This window comes from Prunus avium, chromosome 3, assembly GCF_965620075.1.
Source record: "Prunus avium chromosome 3, drPruAviu1.hap1.1, whole genome shotgun sequence".
NCBI classification, from domain to species: Eukaryota; Viridiplantae; Streptophyta; class Magnoliopsida; order Rosales; family Rosaceae; genus Prunus; species Prunus avium.
In genome coordinates, this window is record NC_142286.1 from 28,750,494 (window position 1) to 28,777,981 (window position 27,488).

At 34.9% G+C, this 27,488-nt stretch overlaps 2 protein-coding genes and 1 long non-coding RNA gene across 4 annotated transcripts; 2 read left to right on the top strand and 1 right to left on the bottom strand.

Annotated features, from left to right (window-relative positions):
* Positions 1-12,242: 12,242 nt before the first annotated feature.
* Positions 12,243-13,779, top strand: LOC110755156 (myb-related protein 308). Its single transcript, XM_021956329.2, has 3 exons — positions 12,243-12,420; positions 12,552-12,681; positions 12,839-13,779. The coding sequence occupies exons 1-3, from the start codon at positions 12,291-12,293 to the stop codon at positions 13,293-13,295; spliced, it is 717 nt and encodes a 238-aa protein (XP_021812021.1). The 5' UTR covers positions 12,243-12,290; the 3' UTR covers positions 13,296-13,779.
* Positions 13,780-21,372: 7,593 nt separating this feature from the next.
* On the bottom strand, positions 21,373-23,693 carry LOC110755107 (uncharacterized). Its single transcript, XR_002526442.2, has 2 exons — positions 23,486-23,693; positions 21,373-23,143 (listed from the first exon to the last, which is right to left on the bottom strand). It is a non-coding gene; the product is annotated as an uncharacterized LOC110755107 (long non-coding RNA).
* A 95-nt stretch (positions 23,694-23,788) lies between these two features.
* Positions 23,789-27,488, top strand: LOC110755106 (uncharacterized protein At1g66480). 2 transcript variants are annotated; one of them, XR_015834463.1, is made up of 3 exons: positions 23,789-24,524; positions 26,176-26,294; positions 27,074-27,488. XR_015834463.1 is itself a non-coding variant. In XM_021956272.2 (2 exons), exons 1-2 carry the CDS (start codon positions 23,916-23,918, stop codon positions 26,236-26,238), a joined length of 672 nt encoding a protein of 223 aa, XP_021811964.1. In that variant the 5' UTR covers positions 23,791-23,915; the 3' UTR covers positions 26,239-26,478. The 2 variants fall into 2 exon arrangements, 1 of the variants encoding a protein (XP_021811964.1); XM_021956272.2 differs by lacking the exon at positions 27,074-27,488 and having other exon boundaries at positions 23,791-24,524; positions 26,176-26,478.

The window sequence follows — 27,488 nt, forward strand, 5'->3', positions numbered from 1 at the left end:
AGTCTCCTGTGTGGCACCCTCTATGAAATTGTTTTAGTATTTGTGATAGGATAAGAGTCTGAGGCTTAAAGGATTTAAAGCTAGCTTTTATTCTCTTTTTCTCTTCCTCTTTGTTGTTTCAGTTTTGTTTTATCCTTTTTATTATTTGTTTATTTCAATCACAGTTTGGGAACTGCATGCTTGATCAATGTCTGTAAAAGTTTTATTCATCTGTGAAAAAACTGATACTGTTGTTTATTGGGTACGACTTTTGCAAAACTGCTGGAATCTGAACCCCATGGATATAAAATTAAAAAAAAGGGTCCCTGGAATGGATGCAATTAGTGAAAGTCTCAATCTGAAGTTCTTCCCTGTTTGTCCTGATTGCATACATGATTTATACATGGGGAGAATCACCTTTCAGGACATTGATTGTACTTCATTTGTGCATGTAGACTGAGTTTTACATTCGCTGGCTTGGTGTCTGAATTCTAGAGGCTGCTGATGATACATGCAGATGTTGAGAATTGTTGCAACTGCTTAACCCAGGTGGGTGCTTTATATGGATTTATATGCAAATTCAGTGCTTAGAATAGAAATCTTTGTTATTACAATGCAATTTCATTTACATAGAAATCTTTGTTATTATAATGCAATTTCAGTTGTCCGTGTAATTTTAACAGGGAATGTGTATATAGTACATGCATCATCATTATTACAGGCTGTTTGGAAGGTAATTTAAATAGATTGGAAAAAATCTCCCTGTTTTCCTAGATTTCAAGATCTTGCTTACTTTTCTATCTCATTTTGTGATGATGGAAACTAGACTTTGTTTTCATAATTGTGAGGTTGGGCTTCAAAAATAGTATTCTTGGAGTGTAACTGTAAAAACCCTGGTGTTATTATTTTAAATGACTAGCGCGTATGTAGTTTATGCGTAGGAAACGTGTTTTTATCTGTGTTGCTCATGTTACTTTTCCAAAATTTGGGTTGAGATAATTTCTAAAAGAGCTGCCTTTCTCTAACCAAGGATCTCAACTTTCTCTTATCTCTACCAGACCATAAACCTTTGACCTTGAGATTGAGATCAAAAGACTCTACCATCATGAAATCAATTATGCCCAGAATTTTAACTTAAAGGGTCCTCACTTCCTTCCACGGCAGTGTAGACATGATTTTCAGTTGTAAATACCAACATAATTTTTGTCCAGATTTCATTAGGTTTTAAAAGCAGTGTGTATAACCACTGTTCATCTGTGTTCAAATCATTGTGGGAGCTCCAGGCTCCTAGACTCTCCACTGAAGGTTCATTTGTCCATTTCCAAAGTGAAAAATTCTTTTTTAATTTTTTCCCCATTTTTCTTTTGCATGAAAAAAATAGCTTGTGTGTTTGTTCTTGTGAGAGGTACATGCTGATAAAGGTGCTCATGTTCCTTCCATCCTACTCTCACACCTCCTGTGACATCTTGATATGCGATTTTCTGGATGTTACCAATTATGCTGTTTGCCAAATCTCTAAAAGAATAATGGACTTTTATTTTCGGTAAACAGAATAGTGTAATTTATTTTACAGATCTTCAATGACAGTTATCTTCTATGATTTTTAAGAATTTTGTTTATTCCTTTGTCCTATCATGATGTACCATTTTCTTTGGGGCACAATCTTTGATCTTCTTTTGTAAAATATTTGAAATCTTATTTTTCTTCTCTAGAACTTGTTACTTGTTATCTACTTTGATCTGGTTTTTCGACTTGGATAGGGTTCTTATAAATTCATTGACATTGGGCTGTATGGACGTACACTTTGGAGCTTTCTTAGATGGGTAAGAGGCCCTTTAGAGCTTAAGTTTTGGGTCTCTTCAAGGCCCTTGTAAGTTTCCAGGCTTCATCCCTCTATTTAGGAAAAAAAGAATAGGCTTCCCTTTTTCCAAAAATATGAATCTAATAGATGCACATTTGTCTAACGAAATTAATTTTATGCCCTGATTACTTGGGGAGGTTCTGTTCAATCAAGTTTAGTAGACAAGTAACTTTCTCCCTCTTTGGTTGTATACTTTAACCTTGAAATTAGTCTTTGGAAATTCCAGTGAATCAGGGATTGAACAAATCACGTTGGCGGTAGCTCTTCTTTCATTGTGACTTGACATGGTTGTTTTATCACTTGTGCCACTCCAATGTTTTTTAGCTGACAACATCATGTTTTTTTATTCTGTTTTCTTTTTGTTTTATTCTTTTTTAATTTACTTTAGGTAGTTGCACAGCAGCGTGAAATTACGACTTCCAATTCAAATTAGAAATGGAAAGACATATTTGATTGGTTGGTGTGGATGTTTGATAATTACACAGCTTTCATGTTAGATAAGTATCCTATTCCAATATGTGAATTATTTTCTATAGACCAAATTTTAAATTAATTATTGAATGGTTAGCTGTTCAAAGGATAACAGAAATTTTTAATTGTTTGTCTTACATCATCTTGTACTGACCAGTAATATAGTATCAAGACACCTTTGATGACTATTGAATATGGCATAACATCATTGACATCTTGTGATCCTTTTTCTTTGCCCTTTGAGATAGTTCACTCAGATTTCCATGAGTACATCAACATGGCTGAAAGCCCACGACAGTTGTGCCTGCCATGGGCTTCCAGCCTTTCTAGGTTGTTAAGCTTGTATGTATTGACACCATGTAGGCAGGCACTTAAATCCAGAAATATCAGTACTTACATTCAGGTTGGGAGATGGGTGGATGTATATTTTTTAAACATGAGCTCTTTGAATTATTAGATAACAAAACATTTCCATGTCAACCAGTTTTTGGTAGGAATGGTAGAACCTTGCTGGCTGCAAACTGGGTAGATATGACATTTCTTGTTTTTGCAATGGTGAATGAGGAGCAGTGTGACTTGGAGCATGCATTTTGTGAAGAAATTTCACGTCCATATGAATAAATGGATGAGAGTTGTCCACCTCAAAACACTAAAGCAGTAGCATGATGCATGTTCATGCTACATTTTCATTGTGTCGTCCCGGAATGTCGGGAGACACACACATAAACATTTGCATAAGTTTGGTTGTATTGTGTTCGATTATATGTTCATTAAACAAGTTATATAATTAAGATCTGTTGGTTCTATTAGACATGTTTAGGGAGTGTGGCTGCTGCTAAATTATTGACAACTAATGATGCTAGAAAATATGGGTCAATTAAGAGGCAGCTTACATAGCATGTGTTTAGTGAAGATGATTTGTTAGCATAAATGAATGACACCACTGGTTTCAAAGTTTGATTCAAGTCAAAGAGCAATAAGGGTTTTGGTAGTTAAGGGAAGTACTTGATTGTTAAAAACAATAAATTAAGGTTGGCTGGAATAATATACTTTCCAACATCAAATTAAGGTTTAATATAATTGAGATTTTTGTTTTCTAGATGATTGATTGAAAGGTCATGTGAGTTCTAATAATGCTTAGGGGAAAAATCATTTTTTTCACCATGTGGTTTGGCTCAACTTCATTATTCTGCATCATGAGTGGAATGGTGCCACTTTTTCGCTGTGGCTTATTTCCTTACCTTCTTTGTGGTGCGTCATGTATCATCCTCACTAACCCAATCAAAAGTTTGCAAAACATTCCCTATTAATGATTTTATGGTGGATATGATAAAATTTTACACCCCCTCCTAATCCTCAAATTTGTTGCAAGTGCAAGTAATTGTAGTCACTAATGCCTGTCTAGCCAACAGCATAAACCATAGCTGACATTTTATAATTGGGTTCTACCACAGGGTGGTAAAGGGTTTCACCTAAAGCTCTTTCCCGTTTTAGCTTCTGCATAAAAGGAAGTGGTATCGACCAACCACAGTTTCATTTTCTGCATTTGATTTGTGGCTCTTAGACAAGTTGCTTTGACTGTTTCAATACATTATATTAATATAAGAAATATTGAATATCGAAACAAATGAACTTGTGAGCTAGGGACAGTAACTCAATAATTCTTAATTACATCTTTTGACTTGTAAACCAAGTTGAGATTTCCATAAGCATAGGCAGTTTAGACTGGTTGTTGCCAACTGTTGGTCAAATAGTAAAGGTAGTTATAATGCTTTTGGGAATTTCAGGGCCTCAGTACGTTCTATATTCCTTTTTCACGTTAATGAATTCTCTTGATTATTCATCACCTGGACTGTTGTATTCATATGATTGTGTAGAATGTTTAGAACGATGATTGATTCAATTTGATGATTATTAGTTCTGAATCTGCTTGGACATTATGCTGCATAATCGGCAAGAAACAATAGAATGGAAATTGTCTGTTTTTTCTATCTGCAGAACTCTGAAAGGTGACTGTTAGATGGAGCAGGTTTCATGGCCAACCAGTCCACATAAATGTGGATCAGATCCTTCTAGTGGGTACATTTGACAACGGGTGGTGTTAAATTAAACATTATGAAAGTTGAAAAATGAAAATCAGGACACTGAGAAACTGAAAGGGGGAAACGATAGTGAATATGGTGGCCCCTTGTAGCATTAAATGTGTAGCCTTTTTCCATTAATTTTTATTCAATTAATTGGTTTGAAATCTCTGTCTTGTAATTTGTTTGTTCATGCATGTTAATCCTGTCGTTACTAGGACTGTTTGTGAAATAAAGAGTAAGAATTCTGCAAGATTCTATTGTGGCAGCTGGGAGCAGCAACTGTTACTAGGTAAACATCATCACACCTTCCATCTATTTTACACACATACAAATCTAATGATTTTATTTTTTAGGTGAGTCTGTACTATTAACTGGTTGTTGGGCTTTCATATCTTGTTTAACAATTGGTTTCATCCCCAAGGCATTAGTATGTTTTGAACTATTGGATTCTAGACTTATTATCTTTTTCACCCACCAGTCTTACATCCGCAACTTCAACACCCAATATCCAATATCCAGTTCTAAAAGATTAAAGCCCTACAAAATGTATAGGTCCTGCTTAAAACCTCTCTGGCTGAGATATTGCATTTTGATATGTATTTTAGGTAATTTTCTTCTGTCATATATCTGGATGAATATCCATTCGTGCTCATCCTTATCTTACATATGTTCCCCACTTGCCCCCCACCACCTCTGTGCTGCTCACAGCTTCATAAAATTTCACTTTTGTAGTTAGCAAGAACCTAAAATTTCAGTGCAAGTGGACAATACATTAAGATTTTGTTTGTTGTTTAGCCTTGATTTTGTACGTAGTGAATTCATTTCCTTATTAGCGGACCTCGAAACCTTATCAAGATTATACTAAAGGCCAAGCTGTTGAATGTTTCCTTTTTGGTACTTGTGTTTCGGAATTTTTTACTGGTTGTCTTTTTAACTTTAACACTTCTTGCTTCACTTGGAGCAGAGATGCAATTTATTTTATTTTCTCTGGCAGGTGTCGGAGTCTGAGGTCCTGGTTTCTTAGGATTCCTTCCCTTAAAAATTTCTGTGTATATTGTTTACTGTTGTTTCCTATTTCTATTACTATAAAACAATGAAACAAACTTGTATGCCTCGTAAAAGTCACACCTGTATTTCTAATGGGAAATCTGCCTCTGCTTTCAAAATTTGTGTAGGTGAGGATAGAAAATAGAAGAAAATGAGCCATATGAAATGGTAGTTGAATATGTTGCTAGGCCTTTGGCTTGGATGGTATTGGGAATTTGGGGTGGCTTGAGAGAATGGTAGGTCCCAAGTTTTGATGAGACAAGTGAAGATTGATTATGGAAAAGATGGTTGCTCCTGCTTGGATCAAGTACGAGACTCATTGAGATGGTCCCTCCTGGTTTAGAAGACCCTGCACAGTATTTATTTCTTTATTTTTCGCATGCACCATTTGGTGCGGTGAAGAGATGGTCTTGGCTTCGAGCGAAAAAGACCATTTTATCCCTTCGGGCTCAAGTGAAGTGACAAACTATCATTTCTTTCTTGATATAAAATATATTATTTTATTCATCATGGGACATTGTATTGCAGTAGTATTTTGTCAACCTTATTGAGGAGGTCTTTTTAATTCGAATTAAATTAATCCCATGTCAAGAAGGGTGCCATAAAAAGGGGTGCATCATGCATGAGTGTAATGTTCCTATTATGTAAGATGAAGAATTATGCCTATGAGTAAACTTCTGGGTTGGGAGGACACTTTTCTGGGTTTGTCGGAAATAACAAAATGCAAAGTTTTTCCTATTCCATATATTTTTTTTCCCTCGATTTGCTATTGTTCTTTTTTCTTATAGGAACAACTAAAACACATGCAAGAAGTTATACACACAAACATGGGAAAAAGTGTTCTCAAATTATACACTAAATATCCTAATCTAAACCCCATAAGTTAATGTCCAAGCTCGTTTAAATTGAAAACATCTCTTATTTTTTAGCAATAAAAAACAAACAAGGTTCTGCACAAAGTCACCATAGTTAGTAAACTACAGGATAAGATGTACGTGTCTTATTCGACAAATTACTTAAAATATATATGTACGTGTCTTATTCGACAAACTTCTTAAAAAATATACGGTGTATTATTCGGCCAATTTCTTATATGTGATCGAAATTTACATTTCCATTGCAACATTTGCTTGACAATAATGTTAAGGGAAATTCTGGTCCACTTCGGGCTATTCTTTATCATATCGTATTGATTATCTGGAATTAATAACTGTCCTCCTTATCCAAAAAAAGAAATTGTTAAGGAAAATTCTATTGCCACCCCGAATTTCTTTGTTCAAACCACCCCTTTAATTTCAGCCTAACGTGTCGATTTTACCCAACCATCACTTTCTTTGCTTGAGCTAATAGCCCGCTGGGCCCCCTGAAAGGGAAAGAGAAAAAGAGATGTGAGGGAGGGATGGGAGAAGGGGAGATGGGCGGACCGGGGGGTTGTGGTCGCCGACAGCAATTCTAGCGACAGCGGAAGGTTGGGGTGGTCTCAATAGGGGTAAGCTTGGAAATTTGGATAGGGGTAGGTTTCCATCGATTGGGTGCGAGAATTAAAATTTTCAAAATGTTAAAAACTAAGGCAAAGAAATTTTGCCCTTGTAGTGTTCTAATTTCGATATGGATCCTCTGCTATGATTTTCTCGGCTATGATATGTTTAACTTTTGTTCTCCACACGTCACCTTATTAAAATTTAATTTAATTATAAATTAAATTGGAGACATTATCCTAGGCCTGGGCGCGGATCAATTTGGAACGGTAAATGACTCTTCCGTTAACCAAACCAAAGACTTCGGTAGACCATTTTCTCTTTCGTTATCCAAACTAAAGACTTCAGTAGACTTCGGATTGGTTAACCTAACATTCAATTCAAATTGGTTCGGTACGCTAGTAGTACCGTAATAAAAACATACTAATAAAAATACAATTTAGAATTCTTTCACATAACATAAGTTCTTGAACAAATACACCAAATTATCTTTGTAAAATATAAAAATCCAATAGTCTAATTCATCACAGTATGAAATCAAATAACTTAGTCACTGTACCATTTCATATGTACTCAAGATGTACTGGGAGCCACTTGCTCTTTCATTTGGGAATCTACTCCTACACCATTAAACAAATTATGAAAGTAGAAAATGGAACACAAATGAACGCATAGGATCATGTGTCTTGAGCCACTAAAATTAGAGTTTAGTTACATTTTAAACATTAGAATTAGGTCATTTGAATCATCAAACCCCCCATTTTGTTTGTGTTTGTTGTTTGAAACTTTGAGTGTTCTTTTTACTGAATTTTGTACACATATGTAATTGATTTTGGCATTTGGTCCGCATTGGGTTCTTTAGTTTTTCATGTTGAATCCAACCATATAAAGAACATAAAATTTAGATCAACGGTTGGAAAATTACAGGTCAAAAACGGGACAAAGGTCAAAACTGGAAAACAGAAGAAGTTCATAAATTCATCTGTAACCTTGAAGTGCTACAGTACCCGGGTGATAAAGAAGTGATACAATAGTGATAAAATAGTGATACAGAGCGATATAGGAGTGATACAAAATGCTGATTGTGTTTACCTTTGGTTTCTTGTTTTGTGTTTAAATAATAAAATAAGTATAAATATTGGACCGGTACGAGTTTTCGTCGGGTTAGGGATATTGTTACATGTTAACCAAACCAAACATTTCGGTACGGATCGGATCAGAATAATTAAAATTAAAAAATAATTATTTAACCAAACCAAACCAAACCGTCGGTACGCGGATAATTCGAATGAGATGCCCACCCCTACATCATCCTTAAAATAAAAACCCAATTTACTCCTAATTAAAAATTTAAAAAAAAAAAAAAAAAACCTAACTTGACTGATGCCTAAACTTAATGTCTCTAGCAGTTTTTTTTTCTTTCTTCTTCTTTCTCTGCACGTCTCCCCCCACTCCCAAAATCTTATCGCTCATCAATCTTTTCGTTCTCCAATCTTATTACACAAAAGCATTCTTACCAAGAAAAGTATGAGCATAATAAGAATCATTTGACACATCGAATAAGGAACTAGCTCCAAGGGTATAGGAAATTGAATCATTAAGTTCACCCAAATAATAGAAAACCTGGAGTGAGAAAGCACATAATTCATGTAAAAAAAATATAGAAGTAGCAAACTCTACGTATTCAAAGAAAGAAACAGGGAATTTATGCCCACAAATGATGAAGAAAGCCAAAGTCTTCAAAACCTAATGTCAAATACAACTAACTCTGTGTTCTTCTACAAAATCTGAAATCAATGGAAGTTATAACACTCATATTATTGAAAAAACTTTGGTTTATGCTTGGGTAAAATTTTGGGCGAAGTTACGTTTCGTGTCAACCAGTATGAGACAAAAATGTAAATTTGAACCACTCTAAAAACAAGAGTAAATTATAAGAAGAAGAAAAAAGTATAATTTGATGGAAATTGCTTAAGCATTGTTACATGTACTCTCTCTATAAAAAAAACCCTCCTAGAGCCGTTTTCACTTTAAGGGGGAGGAAGCCACTGTTCTTCCTCCCCTCTCCTCTCTTCTCTTCCTTCCTCTCTTCTCCCCTCATTTTCAAAGATAAAAGGTTTTCCCTATTTTCTTCGTTTTGTTATGATTTTTCTCCAATCATCACAGGCAGCTGCGTTTTGGCTTCATATCTTCACCTGCGTTTCGGCGTCAGATCTCCACCACCATCCTTTTTGCAGTTTCTTTATGTTCGAAATAAGTCACAGAGACTCTTTGGGTTCTCTATGTAGTTTTCACCTCTCCCTTTGTGAGAGCTTTTCACCTCTCCTTTGTGAGAGCTTTTTCAAGCTTTATCTCTTTTTAATTGTTCTGAGTTTGCAATCTTAGTTGGGATGCCTATGCTAGAGTTTCTTCGATCATGTGTGATCGTTAGTAGAGGCACTCCATATTGTCTTAATTTTGATGTTAGATCGCTTTGTTATTGTAATGGCGCTTGGCTAATGGTTTTTTTGGTTGAATTATGAATGCAATCCAAGAATTTCTCAACAACAAAAAAAAAAAAAAAAAAAAAAAGAGTAAACCACGTTGTAGAACTCAATATGATAATGCAACATTGGCTGTCAAAAAATTGAGAATTTTTTGAGATTTTCTATTTAAACCCCACACTTCTCTTTGTTCACCTCATGTTCCAAGTTCACCCCAACTTCTAATTTACATTTTCACAATTTCTAAGAAAACCCAACTATCTTCCCAAACTACCCTTAAATACACTCCAAGCTGAAAATATAAGAAATAAAAGAGTTTTTCTATTTGAACCCTACACTTTTCTTTGTTCACCCCAATACTTAAATCATTAAACAATATTTGTAGTATACATGAGATTTTGTTGTTTTCACAAGGTTGTTTTTATCATGTGATTAAAAAGGTTAACAAATCAGACAAAGATGCTTGTGGTGGGGTTCAAACCTCAGACCACTGATATGCAAGTTAAGACCCTTTTTTACGGGATTAAACTCCATTAGCAATAGGATGTAGAGGAGTTTGTATTTTTCTAAAACTTAATATGGAGTTGTGGGGTGTGTGGGGTGTGTGTATAGATAGATGTGTACTAGGGGTAAATATTAAGTTGAATGACTTTTTTTGTCTTTTTACACAATAATAAAACTGACAGCTTAATAATTTAAATATTGAGGTGAACAAAGAGAAGTGCAGGGTTTAAATAGAAAATCTCATTTTTTTTGGGAAGTGTATAGCAATAATACTAGAGGGGTTTAGGGCTTTTGTTTACACAAAAACCATATAAGGCTTATGGGGTTTTACTTTAGGTTTTAATTTTCGAGTTTAGGGTTTTGTGGGTTTCGTGGGTTCATAACTGTGGTTTTGCTTTCGCTTCTTCTTGAGTCATTAACCATATAAAATCCCCACTATGATCTTGAAAGGAAAACAATAAAGTTCACAGTTGTGCATTTTCTTGCTTTAAAGGGTTCTGTAAAGGGATTCTTTCGAAAAGGAGTCGAAAGATTGGTCAAATAATACTATTTAAGGAACACATTTGTGAGACTCATTTTACATTATAATTCAATGACTCAAGTCGTTTTCTTTTGAAGTTTTCATTCAAAAATATCAGTTATAAATATAAATTGCTTAGTTATTTGATTATCATACCATTTCAATATATTTATCGATAACACACCATTTCATATATTAATTTTATCATTTCCATGTATTATTACTTTTAATCCTTAGTTATATATAATAGTAAATATTCAATTTAGATGATGAACTGATCGAAAGACCAAGGTCTATGATGATATTCAACCAGATAACGCTAATTAATAAGAGGAAAGGAGCTGTATGCGCATCAAGTATATATTTTATTCCAGAAAAAGCAGCACCGAACAAAATGTTGTTGGGTTGGAAACCCTAGTGATGATGCTATTTGTGAGTCATCAAGCCAAAAGCAGCCTTGGAACTATATATTACATTTTACGATCGTGATGATCATGATGAGGACCCAAATCCTATGAGCTCTTTGTATAACAATATGGTGGTGGATATGCTCTAGCCCTTTCCAGTCTGATGTGGTCATAATAACATTCTGAAGAAATTCTTTGATGATCTTATGATCCCTACGCTCTCACTTCTGAACCCGTCTTTATATGTATGTACAGTGACGGACCTATTAAGGTGCAAGGAGGTGCACTACACCTCTCCTTGCCAGAGAAACTATTTTAGGTGCTTCAAATTGCTCTTTTGCTCAACTCGTGTATAGATTACCTTATTTTCATTTTCAACATTTAAGTAAATGTCTTTGTCTTTTTACTTTCATTTATTTTTATATTACTCCATTTACTTAAGTTTACAAGGTAAATAAGGAAGCACCCCCCATTTGGATTCAAATAAAAATACTAGAAAATCAAATTCCCACCAAATTAAAATATGAAAAATCGGTTTTAGTGCAAAATACGATTTAGGCTAAAAATGATGGCTCATTAAGTCAATATATACTTCATACTAAAATCCCATAAAATCAAGTTTTCTTATTTGATGTGTAAGGAATAAAAGCTGCCAAAAATTATCTTGACAAAATAATTATTCCGAAAAACCATTTTTCATACTTAGTCAATATTGCACCTCTGCTAAAAAAATTCTGGGTCCGCCAGTGTGTATGTATGAATTAATGTATAATAAGGATACTACGAGTCACTTTTTTAGACTCACACGACAATGTGATATCGTGATACAAACTATCTAGTTTCTAAGTATCTTTCAAAAATTACGATGAAGAAAAATTATCAGTCAAATGAATTAACAATTTCTTAGCTATTTGATTATTATCCCGATCAAATGATGAAGTAAAAAAGTTGGGTACCTTTTTTCCTTTATAATGTTAATAAATAAAATAATACTCGCTATCCTTAATTATAAGCTCAATCATACATCCATATCATTGCAGATGAATCTTCTTTATGGCTCTTCTAGACGAACAGCAGAACAGAATATTATACATACAATTTCCATGACAATATGAAATCAAATTAATGAAGAACTAGGGTTTTCGTGAAATAAGAATATTCAGAATTTGAGAAAACATGTGGAATGGAAAGTGACGTATACTTAACGGTAAACAACTGACTATAAAGTCTTACAAAGAAGGCACACACACACACACACGACCTTATCTTCTTCAAGCCTGTATGACTTTGTAGGAGTGAGACCCACCTAAACAGCCAAAACCACCAGTCCAAGTCAACCTTCTCATTTCTCACCTCCCTCCTCTCTTCATGAAGCAGCTCTCGAGCACTATATCTACGCCCATCTTCTTCCTTTACATGAGCCTTTCTCCCTCTCTCTCTCTCTCTCTGAGCGAAAATGAGAAAACCTTGCTGTGAAAAAGAAGGCACGAACAAAGGAGCTTGGTCTAAACAAGAAGACCAAAAACTCATTGATTACATTAAATCTCATGGAGAAGGCTGTTGGCGATCTCTCCCCAAGGCTGCAGGTGTGTTTTGTGTTTGAACAACATGATTTGTGTGCATTTTTATGTTTGTATATAGAAATAATAATCTACTTTTTGTTCTTTATGTTCCAAATTATTGATGACTTATAATTTGTGTGATGTTGAATTATTAGGGTTGCACCGCTGTGGCAAAAGTTGTAGGCTAAGATGGATAAACTATCTAAGGCCAGACATCAAACGTGGAAACTTTGAGCAAGATGAAGAAGACCTCATCATCAAACTACATGCCCTTCTTGGCAACCGGTATGCACCATCAATCTTTCCTTCCTCTCTTTCTCATGTCAAATATTTATGTTGACCAGACTGTTTGACAAGAAGCGAACATTTTCCTACATATATGGCGTAATTATAAAGGTCAACTATATAGCTAATGGTGAAAGTTTCATGCATGGGCTGTTAGGTGGTCGCTGATTGCTGGAAGGTTGCCGGGGAGGACGGACAACGAGGTGAAGAACTATTGGAATTCTCACATCCGGAAGAAGCTAATTAAAATGGGCATCGATCCCAATAACCATAGGCTAAACCAGATCATTCCTCGTCCGAATCCTCAAAACGACTGTGTTTCTGCCGCTGCAACATCATCTGGATCAATGAGCAATATTAGTGCATGTACTAAAGCACCAATCAAATCTTCACGTGAAATTGATCAAAGGGCCTCACAAGCTACAAGTGTTCTTGAAGATGAAACTTCTGGTTCATCATCTCGTGACTTGAATCTCGACCTCACCATTGCTTTTCCTAATCCTCCACTTCAAGTTGAGGAAGAGATGCAAAAAAATATTAAAGGGTCCTTCACTATGGCGAGAGAAATCGAAACCACCCTTCAGCATTCACCCACTCTTGCTCTTTTTAGATAATACATATAATTTGGAGAAGGAGATGAATTGATCTCTAGCTAGCTGATCTTGGCCTGGAATTGGAAAAGGAGGGAATTACAAGGGGAATTATTGTTTGGCTGATCAAGAACTTTGGCTAGTATTGACAGATAGCTAGCAAAGACTAATGGAGGCACTAACATGGAGAGAAGGGCCAAACACTTCTTCATGACAGGCAGCTAGAATATTGATTCCATTGTAAAGAAAATCTCATTAGGCTATATAAATTCTTGGATGTAGCATACAAATTGGAGATGAACTGCAAAAATCAGTTGATCACCAAGAAATGAATATGCATGGGAAGGGAAATGTGTGGTGATTGTAATTTGTGTTCAGGCAGGGGAGAATTGATGTTGAATGACTAATAAGCTAGAGGAGTACTATATGGTACATATCTTATTTTTATAGGAGTTTTTAGTTTTAAAACTATGATGAGCAATTGAACATACATATTTTTGTTGCTTAATTATTCTTTCCATTTGCATTTCTTTCCCTTTTATTTTTCTCAAATGATAATTTTCTTTTATAATTGTTTCCTTAGTTAATGATATAGTTATAGATTTATGAACAATTTTAGACATTTCTTAGCATGTGAAAGTTAGGTATGTGAAGACTTGGTAATTCCAAAACAGGAATTGGGGTGAAGAGCATCTTTAACACCAAATCAGGGGGCTGTTGGTTTCCAGTCAGAAAGCACAAAAATCTTTCAACCATATATATATATAAAAGCTACACAATACTGATTTTGTATAGTAGTACATTACATTAATGCTTAATTTGAAAATCATGCAAAGCTATATATAGTTAGCCCTCTTTTACTGTATTTGTATGAACTAGCATCAAGATAATAAAAGTACATCTCGTCAACGGGTCTAGCACAGTGTGTGTATGAGAAACGATCTCCCTCTTGTAGTTTGAACTATCACTTTTATTTAAAAAGAAGAGTAAAACAATCTCATTAATGTCATTATAATCACTTAATTAGTATATTGTGTTATTCTATTTATTTCTTCACAGTTAAATGATCAAATGGATTCCGATTCAATTGATTATATTTTGAACGGATAATCCTTGACTGGTGACTCGATAATTAATATACAGTTCCGATCATTGGATCCATCGAGAGATGGTCTCAATACAATTTTTGTTTTCTCTTCTTAAAAGATGGAGATCTCCGTTGTTAAAGGGGCAGGGAACTATAGCTTAATGGGGTCTCCTCTAGATGTCATCAAACCTAGGAGTCTTTCATATGAAATGAACTCCAAGAAGTGCATACTGTAGCAACTAAACAATTGCTGATTGCATAACAGACATAGTTATCCGCCGTGATTAAATGTTAAGGAAAGTAGGCCATCATGATCAAAGACAAGATTTAGATCCACCAGTGCCTTTAAACATGTGCAGTTTCCTGCATTTTGATGCAAAAGTCTTACCATCCAATTAATCTATTAATGGTTGAAACCACTAGCAGACCCAGAAATTTTTTAACGGAGATGCAATATTGACTAATCAAGCAAAAGTCTTACCATCCAATATCTCCTTTTTCTGATTCGGTCACTTTCTCTCCGTCTCGTTCTCATCGGCCCATGCATCGCACATTGAGATCTCTCTCCCTCCCTCATTCTCATCCCTTTCTCTTTCTCCCTCTCATTCTCATCAGCCCATGCATCACACATTGAGATCTCTCTCCCTCACCCACTCATTCCCATCCCTTTCTGCTCCTCCCTCACCACTCATCCGTCTTCTTTCTTTAATGCTTCTGGTGCATTATTTCATGCATTGAAGGGAGGACTAGACCAGAAAAAATACCTATATTTCATGTGAATTGAAGACATAATATGGATATGTTGCCTAACTTGGAGGAAGAATTGAGACTATCTATATAAGAGGTTGATGACTAAAACTTATCCCCTCCCTAATTACCTTGAAATTGGTGGGATTATGAGGGATAAGTTTTAGTAATCAACCTCTTATGAATAGTCATCCCTCATCCTCCAAGCTAGACAACAATATCCATATTATACCTTGATTGCACATCAAATGTGGGCATTTTGCTAGTCTAGTGTAGAAACCACAATTATGTTAAAATGATCAATTTACAATTAACTTTGCAATTTGTCTAGTCTCGTGATGATGCGTAGCTAATTAATAAAAGAATAACAGATTCGGGCCGTCATTAATCATTTGGAGATAGTATTGCAGTACTATACGTATGCATATAGGTTTATCCTTCATCCTTTCGGAAGTTTCGATGTAAGGATTCCTTTACTAACACAATGCAGCCATCTCACGCAAATCGTTTACCTGTAACTATTCAATATCCTTTGAAAAATTAATCACCGCGGAGCATTTCCGCCGTCGAATCCATTTTGAATTTGATAAATGTATTGCTTGTGAAGTATGTGGGACTTGGCCAATATTTCGGGGTGTGTTTACAAAATTCCAATTTAAACAAATAGAAAACCAGAACCATGATTTACATAATGGTATTCAAGCAGGTTAGATCGAAGACTTATTATTATTATGAATTAACCTAAATTAAAGTTTATGTTTATTTCAGGTAAATGTGACTGTGAATCATACATTGGAAAATTAAAGCTGATAGTAAACTTTACTTAATAGTTTAAAAGATCTTGAGCCTCTTCACACATTGCCGGCCGATTAATTTTGAATTAGATGCTCACATCTCATTTTTTTATTATAATATATCAATTGTGTAATTGCGCATTCTATTTTTGTATTTCATAATCAAGAATAGTTTTCTCCCCTTTACTTAAAAAACAAAGGATAAGCCAACGGTGTCTAACCCAGTGGAAAGGGCCTTGATTCGCAGACCAATGGTATTAGGTTCGAACCCCCGTGACACCTCGACAATGTGTGTAAGAAAAGCCCCACCACCAATATCGCTTTTATAAATAAAATAAAAAACAAAACGAAACAAAAAGACAAAGATGGAAGACGGAAAAACCCTAAATGAAAATTGCAGATGTGGATGACAGAAATGAGACGAGGGGGTTATAATCTTGTGGTAATGTGATAGGTGAAGGCCGTTAGGTTGGTTAGCTGGTAAGGATTCGTTTAAATGCAGCAAACTCCATGCACAAGTTTTATGGGGAAAGGAGAGTTAGATCGATCTGTAAGCAGAAATATCGCTGCCTAAAGTTCTCAACAGCTCGTCAAGCCTCAAGGACTCAATTCCCGTACACAATCTAATTATAATGGTTCATAAATAATCCATAAATTCGAGGGTCCACAAATTGGCTCTCAGCTCACATGAAAGTCGAATTTACATGTGTAGCCACCCTTTCGGCCCACCAAGGATGTATTTGCCACATCAATGTCACTTTACTGTAAGAGGGCTTTGACGCCAAGCCAGAGCACTGCATGGCTGATTTAGAATAGGAGAAAGTCTCGGGTGTTTTCATTTCTATTCTTACACTATCTTTTGTATTTTTAATACTTTTTAATCAATTTTATTCTTTTTCTTTCCTATTCTACCCTTATTCTACATTAATTTCTTTTTACTTAACTTTTATATTATTTCTTTTTCTTTATACTTAATTTTTCAACTACACTCTATTTTCTTTTTCATTTTTTTCATTTTATTGAGTAAGAAATAATTAACACTTATATTTGTCTAGGCAAAATTACATGGTCTACCTGCTTAGAAAGTACAAACAACCAAGAATTGAAGAGAAAGAAAAAATAAAAAAATGGAATAGAATTCTTCTCGTAGATATAATTTGGGGCATTCCAAGTCTGTAGGGGAATCCAAAAGCTTGGGTTTTATTGTTGTGTTACATTGATGATGGAGAAATCCAAAAGCCTAGGTTTTGTTCACTCTAATTGATTGAGTGCCCATATCAAAACTTTAATGTAGGGTGAGGGTAGAATAGGAAAGAGAAAGAACACAAAAGAACAAAATTGATTAAAAAATTCTAAAATACAAAAGGGAGGTAAGTGGAGAAAATGAGAGTGGGAAAATGAGCTTCCTTTATATATATTAGCCTCTTTAAGTGTGCTCCTACATTTGCAAGAAATCTTTTTCTTTCAAGTCATTAAAAAATAGACTCATACAACAAAAATACTCTACACAATAATCCGCTTATTTTATTACATTTAAATAAAATCTAATTTTGAATTGGATGGTTTGTGTATTATGACATATTTACAAATCATGTCATCAACCCCTTTTTGTTGATGGATGTTTTTCTCTTTAAAAAAAATGGAGCTTCACTATCACTAGTAAAAAAAACCCCTTGCGCGACCAAATTTTGCGCGACGAAACACAATTCGTCGCTCAAAGTGACTTTGCGCGACGAAAATTAAACTTCGTCGCTCAAAGTCTTACGCGACTAAATTTTGCGCAACGAAACACAAATCGTCGCACAAAGTCACTTTGCGCGACAAACCTTTGCGCGACGAAGTGTGGTTCGTCTCGTAAAGTCTTTACAAAAATAAACAAAATAAAAAATTATTTTTAAAAATCTTTGGATGACTTTGCGCGACGAAATAATAAAATTCGGTGCACAAAGTCTTGCGCGACGAAAAAATAAAATTCAGTGCACAAAATCTTGCGCGACGAAGTGTGTTTCGTCTCGCAAAGTCTTTACAAAAATAAATAAAATAATTTTTTTTATAAAAATCTTTGCATGACTTTGCGCGACGAATTTCTAAACTTTGTCTCGCAAAGTCTTTACAAAAATAAAAATAAATAAAATAAAAAAATTATTTTGTTAGAAAAATATAATATTTTAAATGTATTATATTTTACATTGACGATCAAATTGGTTCATTGTATTCATATAGGGTCAAGGAGTGTAGCTGTAAAAAATCATCAAAATCGAAATTGAAATAACCGTTAAATCGTGATTTTTCGTTTATAACCGTCGAAAAGTTTTGCCCTATTACTTGATCTCTGAATGTTTATTTTTTCCGATTTTTGGCATATATGATCTCGAAGTATAAACAAACAAGTTTGATGGTTGGATCTTTGAAACTAGTTTCGTAGAATGCGTATGCCATCAAAACAATATATTCACTAACAATTAAGAGTTTATTTATACTTTCATTAAATACAACATAAGATTTTGTGGTATCCACTAGTGTAAATATTTTAAATTGACGATCAAATGGAGTCATTGTATTCATATAGGGTCAAGGAGTGTAGCTGTAAAAAATCATCAAAATCAGAGTTGAAATAACCGTTAAATCGTGATTTTTCATTTATAACCGTCGAAAAGTTTTGTCATATTACTTAATCTCTGAATGTTTATTTTTTCCGATTTTTGGCGTATATGATCTCGAAGTGTAAACAAACAAGTTTGACGGTTGGATCATTGAAACTAGTTTCGTAGAATGCATATGCCATCAAAACAATATATTCACTAACAATTAAGAGTTTATTTATACTTTTATTAAATATAACATAAGATTTTGTGGTATCCACTAGTGTAAATATTTTAAATTGACGATCGAATGCAGTCATTGTATTCATATAGGGTCAAGGAGTGTAGCTGTAAAAAAATCATCAAAATCAGAGTTGAAATAACCGTTCAATCTTGATTTTTCGTTTATAACCGTCAAAATGTTTTGTCCCATTACTTGATCTCTAAATTTTTTTTTTTCCTGATTTTTGGCGTATATGATCTCGATGTGTAAACAAACAAGTTTGATGGTTGGATCGTTGAAACTAGTTTCGTAGAATGTGTATGCCATCAAAACAATATATTCACTAACAATTAAGAGTTTATTTATATTTTCATTAAATATAACATAAGATTTTGTGGTATCCACTAGTGTAAATATTTTCAATTGATGATCGAATGCAGTCATTGTATTCATATAGCGTCAAGGAGTGTAGCTGTAAAAAATCATCAAAATCAGAGTTGAAATAACCGTTAAATCTTGATTTTTCTTTTATAACCGTCGAAATGTTTTGTCCCATTACTTGATCTCTTAATGTTTATTTTTTCTGAATTTTGGCGTATATGATCTCGAATTATAAACAAACAAGTTTGACGGTTGGATCGTTGAGTAGCTTTAAAATTGTTTATTTTGTACGTATAACACTTAAGAAATTGAATAGTATATATATTTATTAGTAGCTTTAAATTTTTTTAAGACTTTGCGCGACCAATATAATAATTCATCGCGCAAAGTATACTCTAAAAATTTCGGCGGGTACAAAAAATGGGAATTTTAAAAAAAAAAAAATTACGACTTTGCGGGACGAATATATAGTTCGTCGCGCAAAGTTTTGTGGGACAAATATATAGTCGTTCGTCACGCAAAGTTTTGCGGGACCAATATATAGTTGTTCGTCGCGCAAAGTATACCCGAAAAATTTGGGCGGGTACCAAAAATGCGAATTTTTAAATTTTTTTTTTCCAACTTTGCGCGACCAATATATAGTAGTTCGTCGCGCAAAGTATACTCTAAAAATTTGGCGGGTACCAAAAATGGGAATTTAAAAAAAAAAATTACGACTTTGCGGGACCAATATATTGTTCGTCGCGCAAAGTATACCCGAAAAATTTGGGCGGGTACCAAAAATGGGAAGCGGGAATATTGTGGTCGCGCAAAACTTTGAGCGACCAAAATTTCGTCGCGCAAAACCCTAAAAATTTGGGCACGCACCAAAAATTGGAATTTTTTTTTAAAAAATTTTTCGAGACTTTGCGCGACCAATATATTGTTTCGTCACGCAAAGTGATACGGTTTTTAAAACCAAAATAACACCTCCACCATTTTCTCAATGTCTTCTACTCTTACCTCTCCTCTCTCTTTCCTTCTCCCCAAATCCTACCCTTTCTCTCACACTCACTCCTCTCACTTAATCTCTCATCTCTCTCTTCACTATCTATCACTCTCACTCACTCTCTTATCTCTCTTTTCATCATCTCTCACTCTCACTCACTCTTTCATCTCTCTCTCACTATCTTCTCTATTCTCTCACACTCACTTCTCCCTCTCATTCTCACTCACTCAAAATCTTGCCAAAAGGTATATTCTCTCCAAACTTTAATTTTTTTTTCATTAATATGTGTTTTTGGAGTTAGTTTTGAGTTTATTCTAATTTTTTGTTATTTTGTTGTTATTTGACAATATTTATTTTTTTTTTTGTAGGGAATCGTCGAGACTTTGACGGCTAAAGTTGAGGATTTGGACGCTATCGAAACATATCCTCCGCCACTATCACCACAATAGGCTTGTAGATTTTATTATTGTACTTTGTTAATTTATGTGTACATTTTGAATATTATATATATTGGATAATTTGACCACTATTTTTCATATGTAATTTTATTTTGAATATTTCAATTTAAATTAAAGTAATTAAAAAAAAAATAAAATCATACAATTAAATTAAATTTAAAAAGTAAAAATTTGAAAAATTAATATAATGAAATTGATATAAGAGAAATAATTAAAAAAAAATGTCAAAAACCTTGGGTGACAAAATATTTCGTCGAGCAAACTATTAAACTAGTTTATTTTAATTAAAATTTTTAATTCTTTTTTTAAAAAAACAAAAATTTTAAAAAATTGAATATTTCGTCGCGCAAAGATTTGCGCGACATTAGGATTCGTCGCGCAAAGCGACATTAACTTTCGTCGCGCAAAGTAATTAATATTCATCGCGCAAAGTATCTTTGAGCGACGTTAGTATTCGTCGCGCAAAGTTGTTATCGTTCGTCGCGCAAAGTATCTTTGCGAGACAAAAAAAAAAATTTCGTCGCGCAAAACCTTTCTTTACGATCTTTGCGCGACCAAAATTTCGTCGCTCAAACTTTGCGCGACGAAATTGTACTTTGCGCAACAAAATTATTTCGTCGCGCAAAGTGTTTTTTATAGTAGTGTATTATACTCAATATAGGGGCTCACATTATAAAATGAATCCTACATGAAATAGACTTTAGAGCATTTCCACCCTTTTGCCATAAAAAAGGGCAAGGGAAGGCAAGGGTTGTTACTATTCATGTGAATAGTGCCAGCCCTTGCAAAAAGCAAGTTGTGTTTCTACCCATTGCCATGGCAAAGGCCAATTACTATTCACTTTAATTTTTTTTTTTTTTTTTATATAATACTTAAACGATTGATTTGGATAAGATTTTGAATAAGAGAAATCCTAGCTCTTGTTTTGTCTTTGCCCTTCTCTTCGCCAAAAGGTTAAACCAGCCCCTTTCCAAGATTAAATTTGCTCACACGTCAATTTACCCACGCTTGGGCAATCGTCAAACTCCTTGTCATGTCGCACCACATGTACTCGTTATCCCCTTTTTAACTTTCTTTCTTATCACTCTTACTCACCCTCACATTTTAAATTCATTTCCAATATTAGTCGGCCAATGGAACATGATACTTTCACAGAGGTTGTTTCTGATCCACACTGGCAAGAGGCCATGCAATCTGAACTAGCGGCCTTGGAATCCAACCAGACTTGGTCCCTCACTTCTCTTCCTCCCAGGAATCAACCCATTAGATGCAAATGGGTCTATAAAATCAAGCATCACTCCAATGGCACCATTGAGCCCTATAAGGCTTGTCTCATGGCCAAAGGATATACTCAAACTAAAGGTCTTGACTACCATGATACATTTTCTCCTACTGCCAAGATGGTTTATGTTAGATGTGTTCTGGCCCTTGCCGCTGCCCATAACTAGTGTTTGCATCAACTTGACGTCCACAATGTATTCCTTCATGGTGATTTACATGAGAGGAAATTTATATATCACCTCCTCTAAGTCTTCTGCAACAAGGGGAGCATTTGGTATGTCGCCTTCACAAATCCTTGTACGGATTAAAGCAAGCATCTCACCAATGGTTTTCTAAGTTCACTAAAGCCATACAAGCTGTTGGTTTTACTCCATCCATAGCTAATTATTCGCTTTTTACCTGCAAAAATGGCAAGTCATTCTAATCAGTTCACAATTGTATATTATTTTGTACCCTTCTAGCTTATGATTTGGTTATGTTTTTGAGTTGAACCTGTGCTTTTAATCTCTTTTGTGTTTATCATTCAGTTATTTGAGCTTTAGGTAGCAATGGTGGCTTTGGATAGGAAAAATGTAAAATGGTGCAAAAATGTGCAAACTGAGTTAGCAATTCGTTTCGGCCTTAACATCTTCATCCGACCTTGGATTGGTCCAAATGGCATGAAGTTGGATTGGTTCTGTGATAATCTTTCAGCGATTGCTTTGTCTTTTAATCCTGTTCAACATCAACGCACTAAGCATATTGAGGTTGATGTTCATTTTGTGAGGGAAAGGGTTGCAAAGAAACAGCTCTCTATTCAGTTTGTCTCCTCCAAAGAGCAGTTTGCTGATATTCTGACTAAGGGTCTGAGTTCTCCGCTGTTTCACACTCACTGTCACAATCTCATGCTTTGATCATCCAAGCATGAGTTTGCGGGGGGATGATAGAGTATATAGATTAATGTATAGGATGTTGCCACTTGTCATTAGATTAGAAGGTTGATAGTTAAGGCAGTTAGCTTTGTTGTTAAAGATATATAAAGCCTTAATCTTTGGGTTACTGTTCAATAAGAAATATACGAAGAATTTTCAATCTCTCTCTCTTCTCTTTGAGCTATTTTCTCTCTAAACCCTCTGAATACATTCTCTAGATTTGTTTACATTAACAACAAGGACCTTTTTTTCCTGCTAAAAATGAGATGAAGTTGACGACATACTGTGATTCAGATTGGGCGGGATGTCCAACAACACAGAGGTCAACAAGTGGCTATTGCGTGTTCCTTGGCAATTCTATCGCGAGACATGCAACGTTCCTAGACCCAAAACCAGCTACTTTACACTTTGACAACCAAGCTGCACCGCACATATTTGCCAATTCAGTGTTCCAAGATATACTTCATCTCAACAGCAAGTAGCAAATTGGTAGTTCACAATATTTACTCTTCAACTTAAGGGGAAGTGTTGAGAAGTCAACTAAATCCCAATACATTAGGGATTGAATGATTAGCCAAATTATATGTAATTGATTGCACATGATTTGCTTTCCTTTATTAATCTCTTGATTGTAGGAAACCTGTGCATAAATTCCTTTGACATTGTAAAGAGAAAATCTTCCGGTAATGAAATATTCTTCCTTTGATTACAATTTTACAAAATTGATCAAACTTTAGCGAAGTCAAATATGAACAGAGGTACCTGATGCAAGCGGATCGACGGAGTCGGCTCCCATTCAACATATCTTATCCGTTTCAAATGTTCCCCAATGAAAAACGTTGTCCTGAAAAAAAAGTAAAGCCCAAACTTCATCTCGAAAAGAAAGACGTGAAATATGAACATATATTAATATAAAAGATGAAAAGATAGCCACCACTTTTCTCAATGGGCATCTCCAAAAGCAGAAAACTCGGTTGGCCTAGTAGCCATATACCATGATGACTTTCCCTTACCAAGCAAAGTTTTGTCGTTATGGAGCTTTTAATATTCCAGTTTCACACACAAACCCAATAGAGGAATCTCATTTAATTTCCCCACTTTCACACCATAATTAATTAACATATATATATGAGTATTTGTTTTCATATACAAGAATCTTATCTTACATTGAGAGATATCTCAAACTAATAATATGGGGAACACAATTGGAGGAAGAAACAAAGCAAAGGTGATGAAGATCAGTGGGGAAACCTTCAAGGTCAAAACCCCAATAAGAGCATGGGATGTGGTGAAGGACTATCCAGGCCATGTGCTTTTGAACTCAGAAGCTGTAAAGCACTTTGGTGTGAGAGCAAAGCCATTGGAACCACAACAAGACCTAAGGCCCAGGAAAATATACTTCCTAGTCCAACTGCCAAAGTTTCCAGAGGAAGAGAAAAAAGTGCCAAGAAGAGTGCGTTCTGGCATTCAGGTGAGTGCCAAGGACAGGCTCGAGTGCCTGATGCTGTCTCGAAGGTCTGTTTCGGACCTTACGAGTGTCCGAGCCGCGTCTGCCGGCTCGGAAGGTCCGGTCAGGATGAAGGTGAGGGTGCCGAGGGCTCAAATGGTAAAGTTGGTTGAAGAGAGCAATGATGACGTGGAAATTGCTGAGAGGATTATAGAGCTTTATATGGCGAATAATGGTGGGAAGGTGGATGCGGACATGGTGGAGGAGGAGGGTGAACAAGGTGTTTTGCAGCAGCGGAAAGCGGCCGGCCATGGTAGCATCAGAGTCAAAGAGAACCTCAAGCTGCGTCACGAGGTATTATCCCTTTCCTCATTTGTCTGCTTCCTTTCCTTTAACAAAAAAAACAAAGAAGATATTATTTAGTTACTTTTTTTCTATTTTTTAGTGGGGAAAACCATTCGATTCACGTGAAGCACTTGCTAAATAGAAGCACTTACTAAAAATCTGCTTAATTAGAAGCACTTCCTAAATACCAATTTTTTCATAAAGTGTTGTCTGAATAGGCATCTAAAATCCCCAAATTAGATGGGGAGATAAAGTTAAGAGTAATTTTGCATAGAAGTTAAATGAGCTTTAGGAGGAGGATCTTAACAAATGGAACACCATAATCACACATCATATTTTTGCTAGGCTTACCATATTTTTATACTACATTGTGTACCACATTTCTAATAGAAACGGAACCCATCAATACAATGGGACCCACCTCCATTAGAGAGATAGTACAAAATATGGTAAGCCTAACATTTTCCATTCTTTAATACTAATAATACTTCAACAAGTACATGGAAAACGTCACAAGAATATATGGCATTGTTCCTTCTTCCTACCCTAATTAGTTTTTAATACACTCAGATTAGATGGAACTCAAATTTGACTTATGAGGGCTTGTACAGAATTTATATTTTAGTCAACTTTGCCGTTTTGAGAGATACATGGCATTCATTCTTAGATTAATGATGGCATGGAGCTTCACTAGTTTTTTTATTATAAAATATATAATTGTTATTATTAAATAAAAGTTTCCATGTCGTACATGGGGTGGCACCACATTAGAAAAGTGGGTCAAATTCTCCTCCTCCCCTCAAGTGCATCCAGATTCGATTCACGTAGAAGACAATTTTGAGGCAACCCAATATAATACAATCCTCTCACCCTCCCTAACAAATGAAAAAAAACAAACAAACAAGCCTCTATGTCAACTCCTTAGAATGTAAATGGGGATTTGCACGTGAAATTTCTCATTTTGGGTTGCTATAGACAAATGGTTAGGTGACTCAGAGTTTTTTTATAAATATTTGATCTCTTTTAAGGGTATCCTACACATGATGACTCTAATATTTTAGTGAAGGCTTCTAGATGAGGGGTCTTCTACACTAGGAGGAGCCCTGCAATGAGAAGGGGAAGCGAAACATAGTTCACTCCAAATAGCATTATTCTATCTCACTAGGCAATTTATGCCAACCACAAATGTTTTGGTAGTTGTATAATGCACCGACATGGAAAACTCTCATATCCTCCCACAAAAATGGTCAAATGTTTTTTTATTTGGCCTGTAAAATGGTCAAATATTTGATATATTTTCCCGATCGTTGAAAAATACCAATCACAATTGTCTACGTAGTCTCTTGCTTTATGACATTTTTTTGCATATTAAATACAATGTCATGGAAGCAAAGTAGCCATGGGGAAAGAGCAGTACATTACATCATGGAAGCAAACTATTTTTTTAAAATGCATCTTTTATATTTCATACTCGTGGCATAATATCATTGAATTTGTGAGCTCCTCATACGTGCTACTTCTGCAAACTGAAAGATTCTTTGACGGAATCCATCGGCAGAGACAAATATAATTATTTTATGGTTTTATATGATATGAGTAGTTTACCACATCATGTTGTTGCAGACAATATATCTTACATGAATTATATATGAATTTGCAGAAGCGAGTGAGTTTTGTTCCTGTGGAAGAAGGAGAAATTCGTTTAGATACAGCTCCTCAATAGCAGCCAATCAGAAGTAACAAAAATTGCAATCCACCTTCACCAGGACTTCTTTACTGGTGCGCTTAATTTGTATATATATGAAACATACTTTCTTTTTGCATAGTATGATATTATTTAGCTCCTGTAAAATTATTACTTTGTTAACATCTAGCGGCTCTTGTATGGAAGACGGGTTTTCTGTCTCAAAAGAGCTTCTCTTGTTGTTGGGGATGTATAAATTATAATTTGCCCAATTCAAAAGTGACTCTCAACTCAAATGTGTTCCCGCATTTTTTGTGTAGTGAAAGAGCGATTAGAGAACATGCATACACAATATATATATATATATATATATATATGTATTTACGCATTCTACGTTGTATGCCATCTCTATTGTGGAACGTATGGAGAGAGACAGGGTCGGTCTTGAGTTTTCTAGGACTTGGGGCGAAAATCTAAATTGTGCACCTTTATTACAAAAAAAAAAATTCACAGTAACATTCGAATAGGAACTGACAATAAATTTTAAAAACCAAGATTAATTCAAATAAAAAACAAAATAACATACCTACGTAGAGACTAGAGAATCAGATAGAACCTTAACCTGCTAGTCTCAAACTTGTGACATATATATAATAATAATAAAAACCAATAAACTAGAATTAATTACTCTAAAATTGTAGCTGCACTCTAATAGTTTTAAAGTAAGTACGTGTACATCATAGAATTTTCCCCCCGGGGGGAGGGGTACTTTACTAGTGCATTATTTTTTATATTTTTTTATACCTCTTATATTTGGTTTTTTAGGGAAAGTTAATTAAAAAGAGCATTATTACCTTATTTTCCTTATTTTCAGCTATTCTGCGCTCTTGGAAGGATTTCGATTGAAAATCGACTTTTCGAATGAATTTTAGTGCAAGGCCAATTGGATAAGAAAGCTAAGACATTGAAGATCATTGTGTCAAAGTTTCATAATTTTCTACTAAGCCAAATGCTCCAAACTTGCAAGTCAAGACAGCCTAAGCAAAATCCGATCAGAACTGCTGTAGATGATTGAAGAGTTGAACACTTTTCCGATTTTTTCTAGTGGCGTGTGATATATGCTTGGAAATCTTAGAGATCAAGCTACAGTTCTCATATTTTTCCAAAATTTTCTAGAAAGTGGAAAGACCCAAAAATGTGAGTGAAAGTTGGCTGACGTGTTTCCAAGTCATAGAATGATTCTTTCCTACCTTGTTTTCTTACATTGAAATGGATTTTGTTTTGCTTTA